Raw genomic sequence first — 21,993 nt, 5'->3', positions numbered from 1 at the left:
TGAGATATGTTGCCTCTATACCCACTTTGGAAAAAGTTTTTATCATGAATGGACACTGAATTTTGTCAAAAGCTTTTTCTGCATCTATTGAGATGATCATGTGGTTTTTGTCTTGTCTTTTGTTGATGTGGTGTATCACACTGATTGATTTGCATATGTTGAACCATCCTTGTGAAGTTGGGATGAATCCCACTTGGTCTTGGTGTATGATTTTTTTTTTTAATTTATTTATTTATTCATGGCTGTGTTGGGTCTTCGTTGGTGCTCATGGGCTTTCTCTAGTTGCGGACAGTAGGGGCTACTCCTCATTGCAGTGCGCGGGCTTCTCACTGCAGTGGCTTCTCTTGTTGTGGAGCACGGGCTCTAGGCACGCAGGCTTCAGTAGTTGTGGCATGCGGGCTCAGTAGTTGTGGCGCACGGGCTTAGTTGCTCCACGGCATGTGGGATCTTCCCAGACCAGGGATTGAACCCATGTCCCCTGCATTAGCAGGCGGATTCTTAACCACTGCACCACCAGGGAAGTCCCATGTATGATCTTTTATATGTGTTGTTGGATTCAATTTGCTAATATTTTGTTGAGAATTTCTGCATTTGTATTCCTCAAAGATATTGGCTTGTGATTTTCTTTTTAGGTGATACCTTTGTCCAGTTTTGGTATCAGGGTGACGGTGGCTTCATAGAATGTCTTTGGTAGTGTTCCCTCCTCTTCAGTGTTTTCAAAGAGTTTGAGAAGGATTGTTATAAGTTCTTCTTTGTATGTTTGGTACAATTCACCTGTGAAGCCATCCAGTCCTGGACTTTGTAGGGAGTTTTTAAAATTACAGATTCTATATCACTTCTAGTGATCAGTTTTTTCAAATTGTCTGTTCCTTCTTGATTCAGTTTTGGTCAGCTCTGTGTTTCTAGAAACTTGTCTATTATGTCTAGGTTTTCAAATCTGTTGGCATATAATTGTTTATAGTATTCCCTTATAGTTTTTTGTATTTCTGTGTTAACTGGTTCATATTTCTCCTTTTTCATTTCTTATTTTCTTTATTTAGGTTCTCTTGTCTTTTTGTGCCTGGAGAATTTTGTCAATTTTGTCTACCCTTTCAAAGAACCAGCTCTTGCTTTTATTGGGTTTTTTTCTTTTTTTTTTAATCTCTATTTTATTTACTTCCTCTCTGATCTTTATTCTTTCTTCTGCTGACTTTGTTTTGTTTGTAATTCTTTTAAGTGGTTGGTTAGGTTGAGATTTTTCTTGTTTTGTAAGGAAGGCCTGTATTGTGATAAACTTCCCCCTAGAACTGGTTTTGCTGCATCCCATAGATTTTGTATGGTTGTATTTTCACTGTCATTTGTCACAAGGTAATTTTTCATTTCCTCATTGACCCTTTATTTTTTTAGTAGCGTGGTGTTTAGTCTCCATGTAATCGTTTTTCGCATTTCTTTTTCTGTGGTTGATTTCAAGTTTCATGGCATTGTGGTCTGAGAAGATGCTAGAACTAACTCCTGCACTCTTAAATTTGTTGAGGTTTGTTTTGTGCCCTGGTATGTGGTCAGTCCTAGAGAATGTTCCATGTGCACTTGGAAAGAATGTGAATTCTGGTTTTTTGAATGTAATGTCCTGGAAATAATATCAATTAACTCTAACTGTTCTATTGTATCTCTAGAAGAGGTCATAGGCAAAACATTCTCTGATATAAACCGTACCAATGTTTTCTTAGGTCAGTCTTCCAAGGCAGTGGAAATAAAAATAAATGGGACCTTGTCAAACTTACAAGCTTTTGCACAGCAAAGGAAACCATAAACAAAACGAAAAGACAACCTACAGAATGGCAGAAAATATTTCTAAACGATGCTATGGACAGGGGCGTAAATTCCAAAATATACAAACAGTTCATACAACTCAACAACCACAAACGAACAACCAACCAAATCGAAAAATGGGCATAAGACCAAAATACACATTTCTCCAAATAACACATACAGATGGCCAAGAGGTACATGGAAAGATGCTCAACAGCGCCAATTATTAGAGAAATACAAATAAAAACTACAATGGGGTACCACCTCACACAGGTCAGAATGGCCATCATTAAAACTCTATAACAACAAATGTTGGAGAGGATATGGAGGAAAGGGAACCCTCCTACACTGCTGGTGGGAATGTAAGTTGGTGCCACTGCTATGGAAATCAGTATGGAGGTTCCTCAGAAAACTAAAAATAATAGAATTACCATATAAGCCAGCAATCCCACTCCTGGGCATATATCCAGACAAAACTGTAATTCAAAAAGATACATGTACCCCTATGTTCATAGCAGCACTATTCACAATAGCAAGGACATGGAAACAGTCTTAATGTCCATCAACTGATGAATGGATAAAGAAGATGTGGTACATATATACAGTGGAATGCTACTCAGCCATATAAAAGAACAATGGTATTTGCAGCAACAAGAGATTATCATACTAAGTGAAGAAAGAAAGAGAAAGACAAATACCACATGATGTCACTTATATGTGGAGTCTAAAATATGACACAAATAAACCTATGTACGAAACAGAAACAGACTCACACTCATAGAGAACAGACTTATTTCCAAGGGGAAAGAGGGTGGGGGAGGGATCGAGTGGGAGGTTGGGGTGAGCAGATGTAAGCTATCATATATGGAATGGGTAAACAACAAGGTCCTACTGTATAGCCCAGAGAGGTATATATTCAGTATCCTATGATAAACCATAATGGAAAATAATATATAAAAACAAATGTATATATATGTACAGCTGAATCACTTTGCTGTATAGCAGAAATTAACAACATTGTAAATAAACTATTATCCTTCAATTAAAAAAAAAAGTCAATATAATTCACCCTATCACTGGTCTAAAAACAAAACAGAAAACACCTTAGTTTAAGAGGCAATCAGCAAAATTCAATACCCGTTCATGATTAAAAACTCTCAGAACCAGAAATAAAAGGGAATTTCCTCAACACAAGTGGGCTAGGATTGGCAAATTTTTTTCTGTAAAAGGCTAGAGAGTTAATATTTTAGGCTTTCTGGGACTTTCTTTCAGACTGTCTCTGTCACAACTCTTCAACTCTGTGGTTTTAAGTGCAAAAGCAGCCACAGACAATGGGTAAACAAATGGTGGGGCTATGTTCCAATAAAACTTTATTTACAAAACAGGTGGCCAACGAGATTTGGCCCACAGGCTATAGTTTGCCAACTCCAACAACAGCCTTCCCAGTTTCTCACACCTATTAAACTCCCCAAAAAGCTAGCAAACATCACACTTAGGGTGAAAGACTGAATTTCTCCAGCTAATATCACTCACTGTACACAAGGCCAAGAGTTAAAAACACTATAGGGGTCCATACTTAGGGAGATTCCTACACTTCTGTGAGTTTTTACCTCCAGGAGCCCTACCAGAACTTCTCACGGTGACTACGTACTTCTAGCAGGGGGAAGGGAAAAGCAGACATTTGAAAATACTGATCTTCTTAACAAGACCTGCACTCAAATGATTTTGGCAGAGCCTAATCGAAGTGGGTTTTACCAGGGCCTAACCAATGTGGAGGCAGGGAAATACCCAACTTCCAGCCCCCTCTAACCTTCCTGTCCTACCTAAGGAGTGAAAACAAACTGAGAAGCACTGGTGAAGTTCACAGTTGAGGTACATGCTCACTTAAAAGACTGCGAGCTAATCACACGACTACAGAACACTTCTCCTACCCAACCCCCAGCCTCATCACCATATCACTAAAGACCTATTTATCAAATTTGCTTTTACCCAGTATATCACACACATTAGGCTTTTGACAGAAAATTACAAGGCATACAAAAGGGATTAAAGAACAGTTTGAAGAGTCAGAGCAAGCATCAGAACACGACTCTGATATGGCAGGGATGTTGAGATTGTGAGGCTGGGAACTTAAAATCAGTACAATAAATATGATAACACCTCTAATGGAAAAAGCAGACGACGTGCAAGAACAGACGGGTCATGTAAGCAGAGAGCTGGAAATTCTAAGAATAAGAAATGTTAGAAATCAAAAGCAGGCATCTTATCCATTTAATTAACCATCTTAGGTGGGATATATCTTCATGTTTTCAGCTCAACCCAACATATTTTCTTTCCAAGATCTAATGATATCACATTTTAGTTACCTTCTTTCACTCACTCTTATTACATGAAAGACAATGAAGTATTTTAAAAGCACAATTTTGTTATGCAGATGTGCCCACTAGCGACAACTGTAACAAACACTTTCTCATCAAAGGTCAAAACCCTAGAAGGCAGGAATCCCTGGTATTGTGTACCTGTGTCCTGTTAAGTCTGTGACAGTGCATAGGCTTTATTATTTTCATAATAAATCCTAGAATTCTATCAAAAGCTGGTATAGGTACTTATCTTTATAATCTGGTGGAAAATTGGAACCCATCAAGCTGCCTGAGGTAAAAGAGACATTTCCAACAGAAAGAACGGGAATGAAAGCCAAAAAAGGGTGTAACGCTCCATCACTTTGGTTGAGAATGGTCTTTTCTCATCGTTTCTACTTTGGCAAGTTAATATAAAAGGTATAACTTCCTTCAGATTTAATTTATACTTTCTACCAAGGTCAAGCCACTAGTGCATATTATAATAGAGTTCTTTGGTATTCTACCTCACAGCAAGTGTAATTACTTAGAGATATAGTGAATTTAGATTTCCAAGTCAAGTCAGCAAGATGGGAGACCCTCAGGGGAAATACTATCTCTGGATTTCCTAAATACCCACAGTTCCTTTAATTTTCATGATCACTAAGGTACGACTGGGAAGCCCTTGCTTGTTGATTGGGGGTGGGGGAGGGGGTGTGGACGGGAGGCACTGAGTTTACCTGGGCGTACTGTTCCAAAACTGTGGCTGCGTCGCCGTGCTTCCTCTGCTCAGCTAGCTTTCCTGCAAAGACAATAAGCATCTGAGCACAGTCGGCTTACTAAGAACGGTATTCCCAAAACTCAAGTTGACACGGTTTTTGGTGGTACTATTTAAATCAAAATGGTCTCCTACAAATTGGAGATTGAGCTCTACAGAGTATACATTCAAAGTGAACTGCTTTAAAATTGCATTTTCCAAAGTGTTCCCCAAGACTGTTCAAAGGATCATAAAAGGCAGGACCAAGACACCATTCTCAGGTCAATTACATTTGTGAAGCACTGGGTAAGATAGAGATAAGCGTTCTTTTGCTGAAATGCTTCATTAATATGTCTATTGTGTATCAAACTATATACTTTGTGAATTTCTATGAGAGAGACAGGCAGGAATACCATGGGGTCCTATCTTAAATGGCAGTTACAATCAAAATTTAGCATGGGATGTGAAAATCACATATAGTCAAAATCAGTCATGAAAAATGTGCGTTTGTAAACGCACACATATGGGAAACTGACCTAGCATCTCTCACTAATCCATTTTTTCCTCTAATAGGAAGAGGCTGCTGTTTCTTTGGTTGAGCACTAGGTGGGGGTAGTTGGCTTATGTCAGGGGTCTTGCAGTATCTTCAGATCTGAGACTCATTCTCAGCCCAGTTGAGATAATTACACTATGAGAGGCACACAGAACCCAGAGTTAACTAAAGGGTGGCAGAGTCACGTCTCCCATTTCATGCTAACTCCAGGGCATATTATCACTGACAAAACCAGGAAGAGTCACCTCCACTGTTTAAATAGCTATCTTTTCTTTCTTTTGGTGACTTGTGTAAACTGCCTAAGTTAAATGTACACATGAAGTGACTCCACCTTGTAACATTTCTGAAAAATCTTTGACCACTGTCTTCTCCACCTTTTTTTGCTACGCATCTGGGAGAACTAGGTGCACCCCATTATAAGGCATGACAAACAGCAAGCTAAAAGTTGAAAAGAATGTAAGAGAAGAAAACAGACACCAAAAACAGAACTTGAAATTTTAAACTACAAATGACAAGTTTCTAGAGCAGAAGTATCAACAGAGCCAGAATGAAGAGTTAATAAGACTCAAATAAGGACTTCTTGATACATGTAAAAAGAGTTCAGCTTGGAAATTGAAAGGGCTTATAGAAGAGTCCACAGATCTAATAACCAGAAAATGCCAAAAAAAGAAAAGTGATACTCTCACACATTTTTATAATCCCAAAGGAAAAAAAAAGAATGTGAAATTACTAAAGAGAATATGTATCTACATTTAACAGGATATAGTTTGGATTTTTTTTTCAGGACTGCTTTTTATGGGGAGATCATAACAATATTTACAAGACTCTTGAAAAGGTAGGGGGAAAATATACCAGCCACTCACTCACTTCAAGCACGGCTGAGAGGGCCAGAGCCCCACCCGTCTCTTCTCCCAGGCACTCTGGGAATGCCACTCCACTCTGAGAAATCAGACTGTGGAATAACCTCACCTCCGGTTCAGGCAATCCCTAGATCCTGATACAGCTAAATTGCCTTTGCTTTCACACTGCTTATACATTTGGCTTCATTTCTGAACATTGCTATTATGGTTTCCAATGGTCTATTGTCTATATTTGAACGGTCCCACCCCAATATTCATCTTTACATTCTCGCAGGGCACATTGCTACCCAGCTACACTGTACTAGGTGTACCTGTCAAATGTGAGTTTGGTGAATGAGGTAGAGAAAAGTGTTAGCTAGGTCATTTCCAACTTTGAGTGTTCTCTCACAATTCCAGCTTTTCCCTTTCCCGAGGACTGGAATACAGATGTGGAGAAAATCCACCTTCAACTCTCTGCCTAAGAGATGGCAGATCTGCACCATGGGAGGACTTGTCAGTGCCATGAGAGAGACAAGTAAACTGCTTTCTTTATTGTGCCATTGTATTTGGGGAACTCTCGTAGCAGTTCAGCTTTTACTCTACCTAATAAGCCATTCCAAACTAACCTTCACCCATGCACATGACAGTGCACCAAGGTGTGCTGCCGCCTGACACGTGTCTGCAAAACTGCCAAACAAAACCACAGAGACAAAAAGCCATTAGAGAAGTTATCTGGGAGAACCTAATGGCGTGTTTACCTGCCAGAGTTCTGCCCAGGCCAGCCCGCTGGTATTTGGTCAAGTGAAACTGGGCTGCCACACAGAGAGCTTGCTGCCAACTGCCACAAGCCAGAAAGGCACTGAGAGCTTTCTCGTGGGCACCACAGCGGGCAAACACGAGCCCTGCTGGCTCACAGAGGTGCTCCTGCAGCAGGTGTTCCCCGTAAGCAATGCTGATGTCCTGGGACAGGAAGAGACAAAGGGTTGGTGAGGAGAGGTGATAACTTTTTAAAATCTCTAAGGTAGGCTGCCTCAGTCATTATACTTGAATCTCCCTGGAATGACTTACAAAAACCCTGTGGATGACCAGTGAATTCAATCTTTCTTCCATTCAAAACCTTACTGAGGATGTGCCATGTATTCATCCAACAAATAATTACTGAGTACTATTCAGGGCAGTGGGAGTAACAAAGCAAAGCAAAAAATAAAGCCAAACAAAGCAAAAACAAACACAAAAAATAAACAGTAACAAGAACCACTCCCAAGTTCCTGCTCTTGTGGTGAAAGAGTACAGACTTATAAACACACTATGGTCGACAGCATAATGGCAGATACTGGTAAAGGGACAGAGCGATGGTAGTGCTATTTCAGAGGGCTGTGAGGAGAAGAAGCCATGTGAAGAGTTACGGGACAGTATTCCACGCGAAGAGCACAGAAAGCACTATGGCCATCGGGCAGGAATGGGTATGGAACGCACAGGAAAGAATAACAAGAAGGCTGGTATGACTGAAGCACAGAGAGCACAGGAGAGGAACAGATAAGGCAAATGAGAGCAAAGAGGCAGTCTTTGGCCAAATTCTCTATTCTCCAGGCTCAGTATTAGGCAGGGAAACAGAAGGACATAACACAGGGTCCCTGCCATTAAGGAAACCCACAGCCTGGTGGGGCAATAAATCAGTAAATAGCAGATTGATAAATGCCATCCTCAAGGTAAGAACAAGGTGCTCTGGGAGCTCAGTGTTTGGCACCTCAGCCAGGAACGGCTTTCTGGCAGAGGAGACCTGAGAGTTTAGAAGGACAGGAGGGCTAAAGGAAGGGGAGGTAGAGGGCTGGCAGAGGCAGCTGATGCTAAAGAAGCAGGCAGGGGCCAGATCACAGAAAGATGTGTGCAATTTGTGGACAAACTGAAAATGGTGGTGATGATGGCACAGGCTGCATATCCCAGGTCGGCCACCTCACGTCCCAGGTCCTCAGGCAAGGTGGCTCCTCATTTGAAAATTATGCACAACATCTACCAGGTTGTTGTAAGAATTATAATACATTTAGCTGATAAGCAAAGTATCTGCATATGAGAAAAGCTAAACAGATGTTTGTTCAAACAAACGAACCAAACTTTATGCAGAAATACATGGGCACCACCAGTCTGTCCCATCAGGAAACATGCATAAGCCTCTTAGGTAGCCTCATCCACCAGAAGGCAGAAAGCAGAAGCAAGAAGAACTACAATCCTGCAGCCTGTGGAACGAAAACCACATACACAGAAAGATAGACAAATGAAAAGGCAGAGGGCTATGTACCAGATGAAGGAACAAGAAAAAACCCCAGAAAAACAACTAAATGAAGTGGAGATTGGCAACCTTCCAGAAAAAGAATTCAGAATAATGATAGTGAAGATGATCCAGGACCTCAGAAAAAGAATGGAGGCATAGATCGAGAAGATGCAAGAAATGTTTAACAAAGACCTAGAAGAATTAAAGAACAAACAAACAGAGATAAACAATAACTGAAATGAAAACTACACTAGAAGGAATCAATAGCAGAATAACTGAGGCAGAAGAATGGATAAGTGACCTGGAAGACAGACTGGTGGAATTCACTGCTGTGGAACAGAATAAAGAAAAAAGAATGAAAAGAAATGAAGACAGCCTAAGAGACCTCTGGGACAACATTAAACGCAACAACATTCGCATTATAGGGGTGCCAGAAGGAGAAGAGAGAGAAAGGACCAGAGAAAATATTTGAAGAGATTATAGTCGAAAACTTCCCTATCATGGGAAAGGAAATAGCTGTGCAAGTCCGGGAAGTGCAGAGAGTCCCAGGCAGGATAAACCGAAGCGGAAACACGCCGAGACACACAGTAATCAAATTGGCAAAAATTAAACACAAAGAAAAATTATTGAAAGCAGCAAGGGAAAATGACAAATAACATACAAGGGAACTCCCATAAGGTTAACAGCTGATTTCTCAGCAGAAGCTCTACAAGCCAGAAGGGAGTGGCATGATATACTTAAAGCGATGAAAGGGAAGAACCTACAACCAAGATTACTCTACCTGGCAAGGATCTCATTCAGATTCGATGGAGAAATCAAAAGCTTTACAGACAAGCAAAAGCTAAGAGAATTCAGCACCACCAAACCAGCTCTACAACAAATGCTAAAGGAACTTCTCTAAGTGGGAAACACAAGAGAAGAAAAGGACCTACAAAAAAAAAACCCAAAACAGTTAAGAAAATGGTCATAGGAACATACATAACATAATTACCTTAAACGTGAATGGATTAAATGCTCCAACCAAAAGACACAGGCTTGCTGAATGGATGCAAAAACAAGACTGATATATATGCCGTCTACAAGAGACCCACTTCAGACCTAGGGACACATTCAGACTGAAAGTGAGGGGATGGAAGAAGATATTCCATGCAAATGGAAATCAAAAGAAAGCTGGAGTAGCTATACTCATATCAGATAAAATAGACTTTAAAATAAAGAATGTTACAAGAGACAAGGAAGGACACTACATAATGATCAAGGGATCAATCCAAGAAGAAGATATAACAATTATAAATATATATGCACCCAACATAGGAGCACCTCAATACATAAGGCAACTGCTAACAGCTATAAAAGAGGAAATCGACAGTAACACAATAAAGTGGGGGACTTTAACACCTCACTTACATCAATGGACAGATCATCCAAAATGAAAATAAATAAGGAAACAGAAGCTTTAAATGACACAATAGACCAGATAGGTTTAATTGATATTTATAGGACATTCCATCCAAAAACAGCAGATTACACTTTCTTCTCAAGTGTGCACGGAACATTCTCCAGGATAGATCACACCTTGGGACACAAATCAAGCCTCAGTAAATTTAAAAAAATTGAAATCATATCAAGCATCTTTTCTGACCACAACGCTATGAGATTCGAAATGAATTACAGGGAAAAAAATGTAAAAAACACAAACACATGGAGGCTAAACAATACATTACTAAATAACCAAGAGATCACTGAAGAAATCAAAGAGGAAATCAAAAAATACCTGGAGACAAATTACAACCAAAACATGATGATCCAAAACCCATGGGATGCAGCAAAAGCAGTTCTAAGAGGGAAGTTTATAGCAATACAAGTCTACCTCAAGAAACAAGAAAAATCTCAAACAATCTAACCTTACACCTAAAGGAACTAGAGAAAGAAGAACAAACGAAACCCAAAGTTAGTGGAAGGAAAGAAATCATAAAGATGAGAGCAGAAATAAATGAAATAGAAACAAAGAAAACAACAGCAAAGATCAAGAAAACTAAAAGCTGGTTCTTTGAGAAGATAAACAAAATTGATAAACCATTAGCCAGACTCATCAAGAAAAAGAGGGAGAGGACTCAGATCAATAAAATTAGAAATGAAAAAGGAGAAGTTACAACAGACACCGCAGAAATACAAAGCATCCTAAGAGACTCCTACAAGCAACTCTATGCCAATAAAATGGACAACCTGGAAGAAATGGACAAATTCTTAGAAAGGTATAACCTTCCAAGACTGAACCAGGAAGAAATAGAAAATATGAACAGACCAATCACAAGGAATGAAATTGAAACTGTGATTAAAAATCTTCCAACAAACAAAAGTCCAGGACCAGATGGCTTCACAGGTGAATTCTATCAAACATTTAGAGAAGAGCTAACACCCATCCTTCTCAAACTCTTCCAAAAAATTGCAGAGGAAGGAACACTTCCAAACTCATTCTATGAGGCTACAGTCACCCTGATACCAAAACCAGACAAAGATGCTACAAAAAAAGAAAATTACAGACCAATATCACTGATGAATATAGATGCAAAAATCCTCAACAAAATACTAGCAAACAGAATCCAACAACACATTAAAAGGATCATACACCATGATCAAGTGGGATTTATCCCAGGGATGCAAGGATTCTTCAGTATACACAAATCAATCAATGTGATACACCATATTAACAAACTGAAGAATAAAAACCATATGATCATCTCAATAGATGCAGAAAAAGCTTTTGACAAAATTCAACACCCATTTATGATAAAAACTCTCCAGAAAGTGGGCATAGAGGGAACCTACCTCAACATAATAAAGGGCATATACGAGAAACCCACAGCAAACATCATTCTCAATGGTGAAAAACTGAAAGCATTTCCTCTAAGATCAGGAACAAGACAAGGATGTCCACTCTCACCACTATTATTCAACATAGTTTTGGAAGTCCTAGCCATGGCAATCAGAGAAGAAAAAGAAATAAAAGGAATACAAATTGGAAAAGAAGAAGTAAAACTGTCACTGTTTGCAGATGACATGATACTATACATAGAGAATCCTAAATATGCCACCAGAAAACTACTAGAGCTAATCAATGAATTTGGTAAAGTTGCAGGATACAAAATTAATGCACAGAAATCTCTTGCATTCCTATACACTAATGATGAAAAATCTGAAAGAGAAATTAAGGAAACACTCTCATTTACCATTGCAACAAAAAGAGTAAAATGCCTAGGAATAAACCTACCTAGGGAGACAAAAGACCTGTATGCAGAAAACTATAAAACCTGATGAAAGAAATTAAAGATGATACCAACAGATGGAGAGATATACCATGTTCTTGGATTGGAAGAATCAATATTGTGAAAATGACTGTACTACCCAAAGCAATCTACAGATTAAACACAATCCCTATCAAATTACCATGGCATTTTTTACGGAACTAGAACAAAAAATCTTAAAATTTGTATGGAGACACAAAAGACCCCGAATAGCCAAAGCAGTCTTGAGGGGAAAAAAACGGAGCTGGAGGAATCAGACTCCCTGACTTCAGACTATACTATAAAGCTACAGTAATCAAGACATTATGGTACTGGCACAAAAACAGAAACATAGATCAATGGAACAAGATAGAAAGCCCAGAGATAAACCCACACACCTATGGTCAACTAATCTATGACAAAGGAGGCAAGGATACACAATGGAGAAAAGACAGCCTCTTCAATAAGTGGTGCCTGGCAAACTGGACAGCTACATGTAAAAGAATGATATTAGAACACTCCCTAACACCATACACAAAAATAAACTCAAAATGGATTAGAGACCTAAATGTAAGACCGGACACTATAAAACTCTTAGAGGAAAACATAGGAAGAACACTCTATGATATAAATCACAGCAAGATCCTTTTTGATCCACCTCCTAGAGTAATGGAAATACAAACAAAAATAAACAAATGGGACCTAATGAAACTTCAAAACTTTTACACAGCAAAGGAAACCATAAACAAGACGAAAAGACAGCCCTCAGAATGGGAGAAAATATTTGCAAACGAATCAACAGACAAAGGATTAATCTCCAAAATATATAAACAGCTCATGCAGCTCAATATTAAAAAAACAAACAACCCAATCCAAAAATAGGCAGCAGACCTAAACAGACATTTCTCCAAAGAAGACAGACAGATGGCCAAGAAGCACATGAAAAGCTGCTCAACATCACTAATTATTAGAGAAATGCAAATGAAAACTACAATGAGGTATCACCCCACACCAGTTAGAATGGGCATCATCAGAAAATCTACAAACAACAAATGCTGGAGAGGGTGTGGAGAAAAGGGAACCCTCTTGCACTGTTGGTGGGAATGTAAATTGATACAGCCACTATGGAGAACAGTATGGAGGTTCCTTAAAAAACTAAAAATAGAATTACCGTATGATCCAGCAACCCCACTACTGGGCATATACCCAGAGAAAACCATAATTCAAAAGGACAGATGTGGACTTCTCTGGTGGCACAGTGGTTAAGAATCCGCCTGCCAATGCAGGGGACACGGGTTTGAGCCCTGGTCTGGGAAGATCCCACATGCCACGGAGCAACTAAGCCCGTGTGCCACAACTACTGAGCCTGTGCTCTAGAGCCTGTAAGCCACAACTACTGAGCCCGTGTGCCACAGCTACTGAAGCCCTCACGCCTAGAGCCTGTGCTCCACAATAAGAGAAGCCACAACAGTGAGAAGCCTGTGCACCGCAACGAAGAGTAGCCCCCGCTCATTGCAACTAGAGAAAGCCCACGTGTAGCAACGAAGACCCAACACAGCCAAAAATAAAAATAAATAAATAAATTTATTAAAAAAAAAAGACAGATGCACCCCAATGTTCATTGCAGCGCTATTTACAATAGCCAGGTCATGGAAGCAACCTAAATGCCCATCAACAGATGAATGGATAAAGAAGATGTGGTACATATATACAATGGAATATTACTCAGCCATAAAACGGAACGAAATTGGGTCACTTGTTGAGACGTGGATGGAACTAGAGACTGTCATACAGAGTGAAGTAAGTCAGAAAGAGAAGAACAAATATTGCATATTAAAGCATATATGTGGAACCTAGAAAAATGGTACAGATGAACTGGTATGCAGGGCAGAAATTGAGACAGATGTAGAGAACATTTGTATGGACACCAAGGGGGGAAAGCAGCGGGGGGGTGGGGTGTGTGTGTGATGAATTGGGCGATTGGGATTGACATGTATACACTGATGTGTATAAAACTGATGACTAATAAGAACCTGCTGTATAAAAAAAATTAATTAAAAAATTAAAAAGAGAAAAAAATATATGGGAAAGATCAGCACTGTTCAGGATGATCGTGAGGTTGGGCTGGAGGAGGGGCAGGATGGAAGCTGCCATGGTATTCCCGAGCAGGATCCAGAGACAACGCCTGGGTTTCTGGCCTGGGCAAGTTCTTCAGAAGAGGAACAGGTCAGGGCCTTTCTCCCAGATAAGAAGTTCAAGATGAGGCTAATTAGTCTGAAGATAAACCTTGAAACCAAGGACAGTGTCAGGGACTCAGGAGCCTCATCCTTTTCCAACTAAAGCACAAAGCAAAATCAGGAGAGCCTCATTTCACATGCTACACACCTTGTACTGCTGCGAGTTTGGTGGATATAACTTCAGAGCTTCGTTATACAAGTTTTTATCTTTTATTAAGTTTAAGCATTCTGGGAAGTACTCCGGTCCTACAGGAATAAGAATCATACACACACAAGCTTGAGACTTGGGAAGCATAATGGATTTCATTTCTACCAATGGTCCCTACATAAAATCAACAAGGGACCTTTTTAAGACCTGCATAATTAGAGTATCTGGAGAACGGGAATTCAGGAGTGTGAGCTTCAATGAGCACCACTGCAGATTCTGAGGTATGAGAAGCACCAATTGGAACCAGAGTTCTACTTGGAAGGAATCTTACACCACCCCTGATGAATGACCATCCAGCCCAGTGTTTGCTCAGCCTCCTTAGTGAGAATCACCTGGGGAGCTTATTAACCATACACACGCCTGAGTCCCGTCCCAGCCCAGCTGAACCAGATCCTCCAAGGAAGCCAGAAGCTGAATGCTTAACAAGCACCCCAGGTGACTCTTCCTTGTCCCCGTCTCAGCCCTTAGGAAAGAGTCATAACTGCTGAAGCCTGAGGCTCCAGTACTGGTCAGGGATGGGGTGAAGCAGAACACCCGGCATCGTGCCGCTTCGACTCCATATCACTGCCAGTCAAAACTGTCAGGGCACTGCCAGTAGGCATGGCCACTCAACTCAGACAAGCTGGGTTTCCTTCAGGTGTCTGCAAACACCACGAGAAGAGTGAATCATCAACCAATTTTGATTTTAAGACACTGAAGTGAATTTCGAGGATGATCACTACTGACTCAAAAGCATCTGCTCTATCTTCTGAGCTATGGAGCTCCTCCCGTTCATTCAAAGACATTTGCTTTACCCTCAGCTTTTCAAAACACATGATAAAAATAAGGTGCGCGTACGTAATTGTTAACATTTTCAGGTGTGAAAATTGAAATCAGTCTGTCTAAACTAACATTTGATTGCAATTTATACCCTACCTAGTTCGAAAGAATATTTGAAGCAGAAATAAACAGAAATAAACATACCTCTCACCGTCCGCTGCTCCTGAGCTCTCGCGACGCGCACTGGGTCTCCGGGACGCAGGGCCGCTCGAGCCCTTCGGGTAGTGGCTGAAACCCGGCGGAGGGGCGACCAGCACGACACCGATCCGGGAGCGAGGCAAGTTGGAAACGCTCCGAGCGGCGCCGGAGTGACGTCACGAGCCGGAGGGGGCGTGGCGTGCCTTCTTCTTTGCCCCGCAAAGTACAGTGAGGAGCTGCGCTCGCGACCGCCCCCTATCCATATGTCCTCCTGCCCAGCCTATTGTATCTGAGCCCCGCTTTGACGTCAGACCCCAGAGCTCAGTAATAGGAGCCGGTGGGTGGAGCCTGCGGGGCCTGGGGTGCCTCGGGCGCTTGCGCGACTCGTACCCCGGGTCACCCGCTGGAAAGACACCTTCCTCCCTGGGGAGCGGGAAGAAGCATCCAGGCCCCAGAGGGCGGGGTTTGCAGCACCCGAGGTCGCCATGGCTACCGAGCCCGAGACCCCCTGTGGCCGCCTTGGCTGCGGAGCCCGCGGTGCCCTCGCTTGTGGATTGTTACTTCACTCGCTGGTACAAAGCGGGTAAGTAGAGAATGATGTCAGTCTCTTCTGGGGCCAATTTATCTGACAGTATAGGAACTATGACACGCACCTTCCCCAGCGCTTCCTCCCCACGTCAGAAGGAACTGGATCTCTCTGTTCCCCTGTAGGCCAAGGGAATGGCATTTGCAAGGACGTGGAAAGCAGCAGGGTGCATTCTGGGTAGGGCGAGCGCAGTGCGGGTTCACGAGGGTGGGTTGCTTGCGGGAAAATGGTAGACTAAGGTGAGATCCCTGAGGGAGGCAGGAGCTGGATTGCAATCTCCTTGAGTACCTAAAGGGATTTGAGGGGCTCAGTCCTCCAAGAAGAGTCGATACATAAAATGATTTAAATGGTAGCGGTCTAAACTAAGGTAGAGGCATAGGGATGGAGAGAAGAGGGTGGGTTAGAATAGAGGCATTTAGAAAGCAGAATCTAACAGTTTTACTTAAAGGAAGTCGCTGGTATTACACATTTGCCCCTTAGAAGTAGGTATCCTGTTGTACAGCTTTGTGTACCCAGCAAATATCAGTGATGAGAGCATCGTTGGGGACCCTCCTCTAACCCAACTTGCTCCCATTCATTTAAGGATAATAGGTGTACTCATCTTTTACAATACTGAAATATTTTACAATAGCATACGTTGTATTAGCCAAACTTAGTGTAACCAACCGTCCGGTTAACCCTGGATTGACGTGTTTTCCGGAATCCATTACTTTCAACGCTAACATCAGGACAGTCCTGGGCGAACCAGTATGAGTTAAGTCTCTCTAAAACTGACCAACAAAACATGCTACTAAATTAAAGAATACATTACTAATCACTTTTTTTCTAATAGAAATGATTGTACTCATTTTAAAGTGAGGATAAAAAAAGGTGGAGCAAAGAGTTAATCATCATTTCAACATTGAATGAATGATTCCATGTGGACCAGATATCTTTAAATACTTTATGGTCAGCCTTTAGGTATATCTTTTTGAGTAATGAAGGGATACCAGTAATATATGTGTCCAGCCTTCATAATTAACTACCTCTATGAACCAAAGAAAGTACTACACAGTGGTAGTAAATATTGACTCAACAGCCATCAGACTCATTCATTTCTTCTAGATGTCAAAGGAAAACCCTGTGAGGACCACTGTATACTACAACACTCTAACCGGTAAGCAAATTGGGAATTTTAAATTATCAAAAAAAATTTTTTTCTGGCACTGTAGCCTGGTATGGTCTTGTATTGAATAAATATTCATTAAATGATTATCTTCCACTGTATTGAGATGGTATTATTTATAGTAGGAGTTTGGTTGACAAGAATGAGTCTTTCAGTGCCTACGCTAAACAAATAAACTTGCTTACCCAAACATCCCAATGGAGGACCACACCCCCAGTCAGCTACTACCTCAAGTAACCAGCCTGTGCCTAACCACTGAATTGCCCAAGCCCATGGAGAGGGCTAGGGTAGAAGCACAGATGGTATCCTGTATATACCGGCATGCCTTACTTTTCTCTCTTCCTCCTCAGTGCTGTCTCAGCACCTCTGGTACGCTTCCCTTTTGGGGAAGGAAATTCAGTCCCATTTTCTCCATTTTTATTACTGCATGCTTTTCTTCAGTTAAGCTCCAATAGTAGCCAGGGGAAAATGGGGGGAAATGATAGGCTGACTAAACAAATGTCAGCTCAGCTCTTCTTGTGCCAGTAGGAATACTGTGTTATAGGGGGAAGAATCATACCAAGCAATAATACAGGATCAATTTTTGCTCCTCGTAGAATATGTGTCATCACACTGGCAGGATCCCATCCAGTTCTTCAAAGGGGAAAAGCAATTAAAAGCATTTCCTATCAAATCAGTACCAACTGTAGCAGACTTCAGAACAAAGTCTCTGGGAAATTCAAGCGGGTATGTTCCTGTATTTCTCTACCTAAATCCTCTATTATCACAATAATGATAGAGCCAGCCGGTCTTAGAACCCAGTAATGTACGCTCAGCATACTTCCCTGGCAGTTAGAGATGATTTTAACAATACTTAAGCTCTAAGGAAATTCTCAGGCCAAAAAAATGAGGTATTTCAGAAGGTATATTATCTGTCATATTACCTTCTGGGCCACCATCCCTATCATCCCCAGGATGAAGGATGGAGAAGGTGGGCCTTTGAAAGAACAACTCTAATACCAATATAACAAGATATTTTGTCCCTTCTAGTTTTGTTAAGCCAGTATTTCGAATTCTATAAAATTTAGATGATCAATACTTCTTTATCATAAATTTTCACATGTGAACTTAAAAGTAAAATAAAAGTCCTGAGGTAGTGAAAAAAAAAAATCTGGGAAAATATACAGCATTTGCTTCGTATCATTTCCCATTTCTAAATCATTGCCAATTTAATACCATCTAGCTACACCCTCTACCTCCACGTAGTGTTTAGTTATAGAAAATGTTACCTGTGCCCTCTACAATTCTAGGCAAGGTGGACATTTTACTGTTAAAGGAGGGTATCACACCAAGGACAACTCAATACCATACTAAACTATCCTGACAAACCCCCTGGAAAGGAAAGTTTCAGTGGATGATTTAGGTCCTTCATTTACTGAGTTCATACTAAGAGTTTCTGCTAATTACCTCACTGTTCTGCAAGACCCTTGTTTATACTCCCCTTTGTAGGCCTGAAGGCCCCTAAATAACCTGCCTTATAATTACTGATTTTTCCTCACTCAGGAAGCAAGTGGACTTTAAAAAGCATGGACCATTCTTAAAAGTCTACAAATTACAAGTAAAACAGTTAGTGCTTGTGATGTTCCTGTCATCAATTTTTGTCCAAAATAGTAGCACTGTTGTTACTACTGAGGAACAGAGAGGGACCTGCACATGGAACCCACTGTAGATAAGCTTTGATGGCATCTCAGCACTGCCCATCAGTTATTCTCCCAAGGGAGGTGACCAAAAGGGGTTAAAACACTTCTTTCTGACACAGAGCCAGCGGAAGACAAACCATCTGGGACAAATCCCTAGCCCCTCCTCCCAAAAGTGGGGAGTCACACTGTCTAGTCTTTTGAAACGAAGTACCCGCAGGCAGAGGAGTGAAGCGCATGCAGTAACACCTGAATGCTGTCTAATAATGTTGTGAGTGGGAAAGAGGCCATAAAGAACAGCATCTTGACCTCAGATGTTCACTGCAGTAAAAATTCCTGGGAAAAAAGAGCAACACATGAGACATGCTTGCATCCATTTCCCATGAGCCTCATTGTACTGGGTTGGCCAAAAAGTTCGCTCGGGTTTTTCATGTTAGGGAAAAACCTGAATGACTCTATAGATATTTGTCAGAACCTCCCCAGATATATCCATACAGTGGAGTACATGAAAGTATAACCGTGCCACAACATTCAAACAGCCATAGGTCAAAATGTAGTACTTGCTAGCGGGTTATAGGATAATGAGTAAGTTACTCTTATCTGCTACTTAAAACTTTTCTGTTTTCCAAAGTTTCCTCAAATTGCATTTTTTTTTAATTAGAAAAATATCACGTCTTCAGAAAGTCTCAGTGATTGACCTAATAAAGAAGTTCCTTTCTCTATTAAGTTCTAATATAAAAATAAGGTAGGAATCTTAATGAAACTAACTTTGTACAATATTGCTGTCATTCTCTATAATGTTGAATTTTATATTATTGCTTATTGATGAGATTTTCCTACATTCCTTTTGAAATCTTTACACTTGGCTATGTGCAGCTTTCTCATGTACAGTTAAATATAAAGTATAATAAGTTAAGATAAAATATATTCTTAATATGTAACTAAACTACCTATTATCACATTTGTCTTAGTCTGCTTTTTCCCCTAGAGCCTAGGATGGTGCCTAGCCCATAGAGGCATTTAATATATAAATATTTGAATAAATGAATGGTTTTTCTGTACTTAAGTCATTTTTATTTAAAACGCTAATTCCAGGAATATATCCTATTGTAACTCTGAGGGCTGTCTCACAAAGAAAAGTGAAAATGTACATCAATTAATTTTTTTCTTCCCTTTTATTATCAGGGGGCACAGATTCTAACAGAACTTGCACCTCTGTGTAAGATTTACTGCTCTGATGGAGAAGAATACACCATATATAGGTGAGTTACTTTTTAACCACAATTTTGGAGAAACAAAGAAGATAATATTTTTCTTCAAAGCAAGTTTTTCTTTAAATAGCTGTGTTAGAGGACGGTTGATGGAAGTGAATGAAAACATTCTCCATAAGCCATCTATTCTTCAAGAGAAGGTAAAAGGGTCTGGGGAAGTAAGATCCCATCCACAAACTTTTTATCTGATTTTTTACCATTTGACAGTATTAAATATTCTATTTCCCTTCTAGCCATCCACCGAAGGCTACACTGCAGTTGTGTTGCCCAAGTTTGAAGAAAGTAAAAGCATAACAGAAGGGTTACTGACACAAAAACAGTATGAAGAAGTCGTGGTGAAACGCATCAATGCCACAACAGCGACCTCATGAGGATTAAGATTGAGTAAAAACAACAGGGCATTCTTATCCTTACCTGGCCTACCAGTCAGTGCACTAAGGAAGAACCAGAGATGCTGAAATGTACTTCACACCCAGCCATCCGCAGGGAGGCCTGATCTTAAAACCTGACCTAGTTTTCCTTCTTCGTCTTGCATAACAAGCCTTGATTCCATTTTGTCTTCAACCTCCCAGATCTGCCTGCCCATGTACTCACTCTGTTCTTTTGCTTTTCTCTTTCTAACAACTGGCAAGCGACAAACGTTTTTCTGATTAAAAGCCAACAAACAAAGCACGTTGAAGAAAATTTGAAAAAGAAAAGACAGCAAAATAAAAAAATAATTTACCCATCATTCTGTAACCCATTAGTAAATACTAGGTTTTGATGTAATTCTGTTTGAATATTATGACATGGTTATTGTTTTTGCCTCAATTTTCCATCACTTTGAAGTTGAAAAACAACTGGGCTTTCTTACCCAATCTACTTCAGTGTGACACGACCGAAACGTCTGGTCCCACCCCTTCTGCCCCAACTCCCCCGCTCAGGTTGCTGGGAAGAGGCAGGGTGTAGAGTGTACCTTCTCTATGTCTATGGGTTGGCCTTCAACTCTGAACAATGTAGCACTGTAACACTGGTTTCTTAATGAGGGACACATGAAAGGCTTTGAAAGGGGATTTGCTAACATGGAAGTATCAATATTATAATGCTGTATGAAGTAACATGTGCATTTGTGGTCTCTCAGTCTCACACTCTAGTTACAGAGTAACCAGCGAAGAAGTTCCTGAGAGGTTCCTGGAATTCGAAGACACAGATGCTTTTGAACAGAACAAAAGCTTTCACATCATTTAAACAATAAACAAAAAACTATGAATTTATGGTTTAAAATTGTATACTTGTTTACATTGAATTTCAAATAAAAGGACTTTTAAAACTGTTATTTTTCCTTAAGGGCTGCAACACATACATACATATAAATATAGGGTTTAAATAAAACGATTATCATTGACATGTAAATTCTTCTGGTTCTCTATCATCTTATGCTGTTGAAGTGATAAGTTATCCCTTTCCTACCACCACTTGCATTTAAATAAGAGAATTCTCATTTCAGGTACGTAAACTCTTTTGTAAATAAATTTTTTAAAATTATTTTTGACTTACAAGGAAACTTTTAACTTAAGTGCCAGCATGACTCTCCCCTAAGTAGACCCACCAGATGTGATACAGGTAGTAACTCTACAAACATCTACCTTGATAGTGCTATGAGGTGAAAGTGTAAGCACAAAACAGCAAATCCCCATTTCAGGTAGCACAAATGATTTCCAAAGATGTCATAAAACAAAGATACTAAAGACAGTAAAAGAATTATATATCTATTTTACATATAACGTTACCTCACATCATTTTCCCATTATTTCCATTGTAATTTAAAAGAATATTTTGGTTTCAGGTCATAAAAATCATGTTTGATGATTTTTATAAAGAAATATTTTATAAAGGTCATAACCAAGCTGAGTGCATCCCATTTTCTCTCCAAGGCCTACAGTAAATTCAAGTTTCCTTCAATAAAATATTGACTAGCTAATTGGTAGTACTGTGGCTCTTCAGGATCTTGTGAATATTGACTGTGATGGCTGACCCAGATAATGATCATCAGACGAGCTTATAGAACTACTGCCGTTTGGCAACTGA

The 21,993-nt window shown here is 40.2% G+C and overlaps 1 protein-coding gene and 1 pseudogene across 2 annotated transcripts; one reads left to right on the top strand and one right to left on the bottom strand.

Moving 5' to 3' along the window:
- Window positions 1–4,443: 4,443 nt before the first annotated feature.
- LOC309664343 (uncharacterized protein) lies at window positions 4,444–15,715 on the bottom strand (the record flags this gene model as incomplete). The annotated part of the gene is made up of 5 exons (XM_082469521.1): window positions 4,444–4,926; window positions 7,032–7,233; window positions 14,212–14,309; window positions 15,235–15,508; window positions 15,608–15,715. The coding sequence occupies 5 exons, from the start codon at window positions 15,713–15,715 to the stop codon at window positions 4,772–4,774; spliced, it is 837 nt and encodes a 278-aa protein (XP_082325647.1). The 3' UTR covers window positions 4,444–4,771.
- LOC309665068 (protein Abitram-like) lies at window positions 15,570–21,886 on the top strand (annotated as a pseudogene). The gene is made up of 6 exons (XR_014268428.1): window positions 15,570–15,811; window positions 16,919–16,970; window positions 17,576–17,705; window positions 19,841–19,917; window positions 19,997–20,066; window positions 20,160–21,886. The product of XR_014268428.1 is annotated as a protein Abitram-like (transcript).
- The last annotated feature ends 107 nt before the right edge of the window (window positions 21,887–21,993 follow it).

Source organism: Balaenoptera physalus (assembly GCF_965194825.1).
Source record: "Balaenoptera physalus genome assembly, chromosome: 7".
NCBI lineage: Eukaryota > Metazoa > Chordata > Mammalia > Artiodactyla > Balaenopteridae > Balaenoptera > Balaenoptera physalus.
Note: the sequence above shows the minus strand (reverse complement) of the source record. Positions and strands in the feature narration are given on the sequence as shown.